The sequence below is a fragment of the Galeopterus variegatus genome, unplaced genomic scaffold (genome assembly GCF_000696425.1).
Source record: "Galeopterus variegatus unplaced genomic scaffold, G_variegatus-3.0.2 Scaffold9370, whole genome shotgun sequence".
Classification (NCBI taxonomy): domain Eukaryota; kingdom Metazoa; phylum Chordata; class Mammalia; order Dermoptera; family Cynocephalidae; genus Galeopterus; species Galeopterus variegatus.
In genome coordinates this window covers 66,186-67,717 of record NW_007735481.1, presented here as the reverse complement: position 1 = coordinate 67,717, position 1,532 = coordinate 66,186, and the positions used below count along the sequence as shown (strand labels likewise).

Genomic DNA, 1,532 nt, shown 5'->3' with positions numbered 1-1,532 from the left:
TAAAGCCAAGTATATCAGTACTCCTCATATCCTTTCCAGAAATACACCAAGGACAAGCCCAGTCCAGTCCTCGACCTCTATGTACTTACTGCTCCTGGATGCTCAGCCAAAGAAGTAATGCTGGGAACTGAAGGGCCTTCAGGCTCTTGGGGAACAGTTTGCTTTTTAAAAAATAAACAACAGAACACACAAAGAGGAAATGAGGCAAAGAGAGCGTGCTGTAGAAAAAGCTGAATGTTCCTGAAATACCTGATTGTAATTCACAACAGCTGCAGCATTTACCTTGCCCTCGTCCATCACCTTAGAAGGGGAAGAGCTTCTTGAGTTGCTGTTCATCACGGCAGCTGCACCAGATCCTGGGTCTGTCAAAGGCCAGAGTACTTATTTAGACTTATTTTGATTGCACACTGTGAAAAAATCCTCCACTCACCTTCCACCATGACTTTAGACTCTTTGAAAACACTTCGGTCCCTTTTCAGAGGCAGAGGGTTTCCCAGACACCTCAGAAGACCATTGAGGATGAGACAGAGGCCCACCCACTGACCCTTGAGAAAAAGATAACTGAGACCTTGAATGTATTTTTTTCAGAAGAAATAAACCAATTTTGGACAGATCTGGGATCAACTCTACCTAGAAAGCGGCATTAAAAATGGGTCTCCCAATACAATTAAGGGAAATCACTTGTAATTTATGCATGGGGTTAAAGAATTAAAATAAGAACTGTTGTGGATTGAAATAACAGCAATAAACCCTGCACATTAGTAGCACTGGTCCTGTACTTCATTTAAGCTTGATATAATTCTATAGGCTGATTTTTTCAATATATAATCTGACTTCAATATCTTACCTAGCATTATAGACATATTTAGGATTTTTAAAACAAACTTACAGTATTTCAGATTATAGTGCTGATATATAGAAGTATATATGCTGCATAAACTATAAAGTTTTAAGGCTAGTTTTATAATATTCAGGAGAGGAACCTCACATTTAAAGATAAAGGGTTATACTTCTCAGTAAAAAGTTAAAAGAAACAAAAAACAAGAAAAGGACCTCCACAGAAATAAGAAGTAAATGCTTTCTGTTCTAAAGCAGATCTTGCAGTAGACTATCCACCAAGACAAATGAAGAAATTTGCTTGTGTCTACTGGAAAGACCCAAATTCTATAATGTTATTTGCATTAGAAATCTTGAATAAGAGGGAAAGAGCACTTTCCAACAGTTTATTCCAGGGTCACATGTGAATGCTCACCNTACCAGAGGCAGAGGGTTTCCCAGACACCTCAGAAGACCATTGAGGATGAGACAGAGGCCTATCCACTGACCCTTGAGAAAAAGATAACTGAGCCCTTGAATGGATTTTTTTCAGAAGAAATAAACCAATTGTGGACAGACCTGGGTTCAACTCTACCTAGAAAGCAGCATTAAAAATGGGTCACCCAATACAATTAAGGGAAATTACTTGTAATTCATGCACGGGCTTAAAGAATTAAAATAAGAACTGTTGTGGATTGAAATAACAGCAATAAACC

The 1,532-nt window shown here is 38.4% G+C and overlaps 1 protein-coding gene across 1 annotated transcript in view; it reads right to left on the bottom strand.

The window, feature by feature from the left end:
- LOC103609234 (melanoma inhibitory activity protein 3-like) overlaps nt 1-1,532 on the bottom strand; it is a 20,898-nt gene that overhangs the window by 2,367 nt on the left and 16,999 nt on the right. Inside the window, exons 21-22 of the mRNA XM_008593587.1 lie at nt 283-362; nt 90-161 (exon numbers count right to left, since the gene is read on the bottom strand). Of these exons, the coding sequence (XP_008591809.1) occupies nt 90-161; nt 283-362 (152 nt within the window). The remainder of the gene's footprint in view (nt 1-89; nt 162-282; nt 363-1,532) is intronic.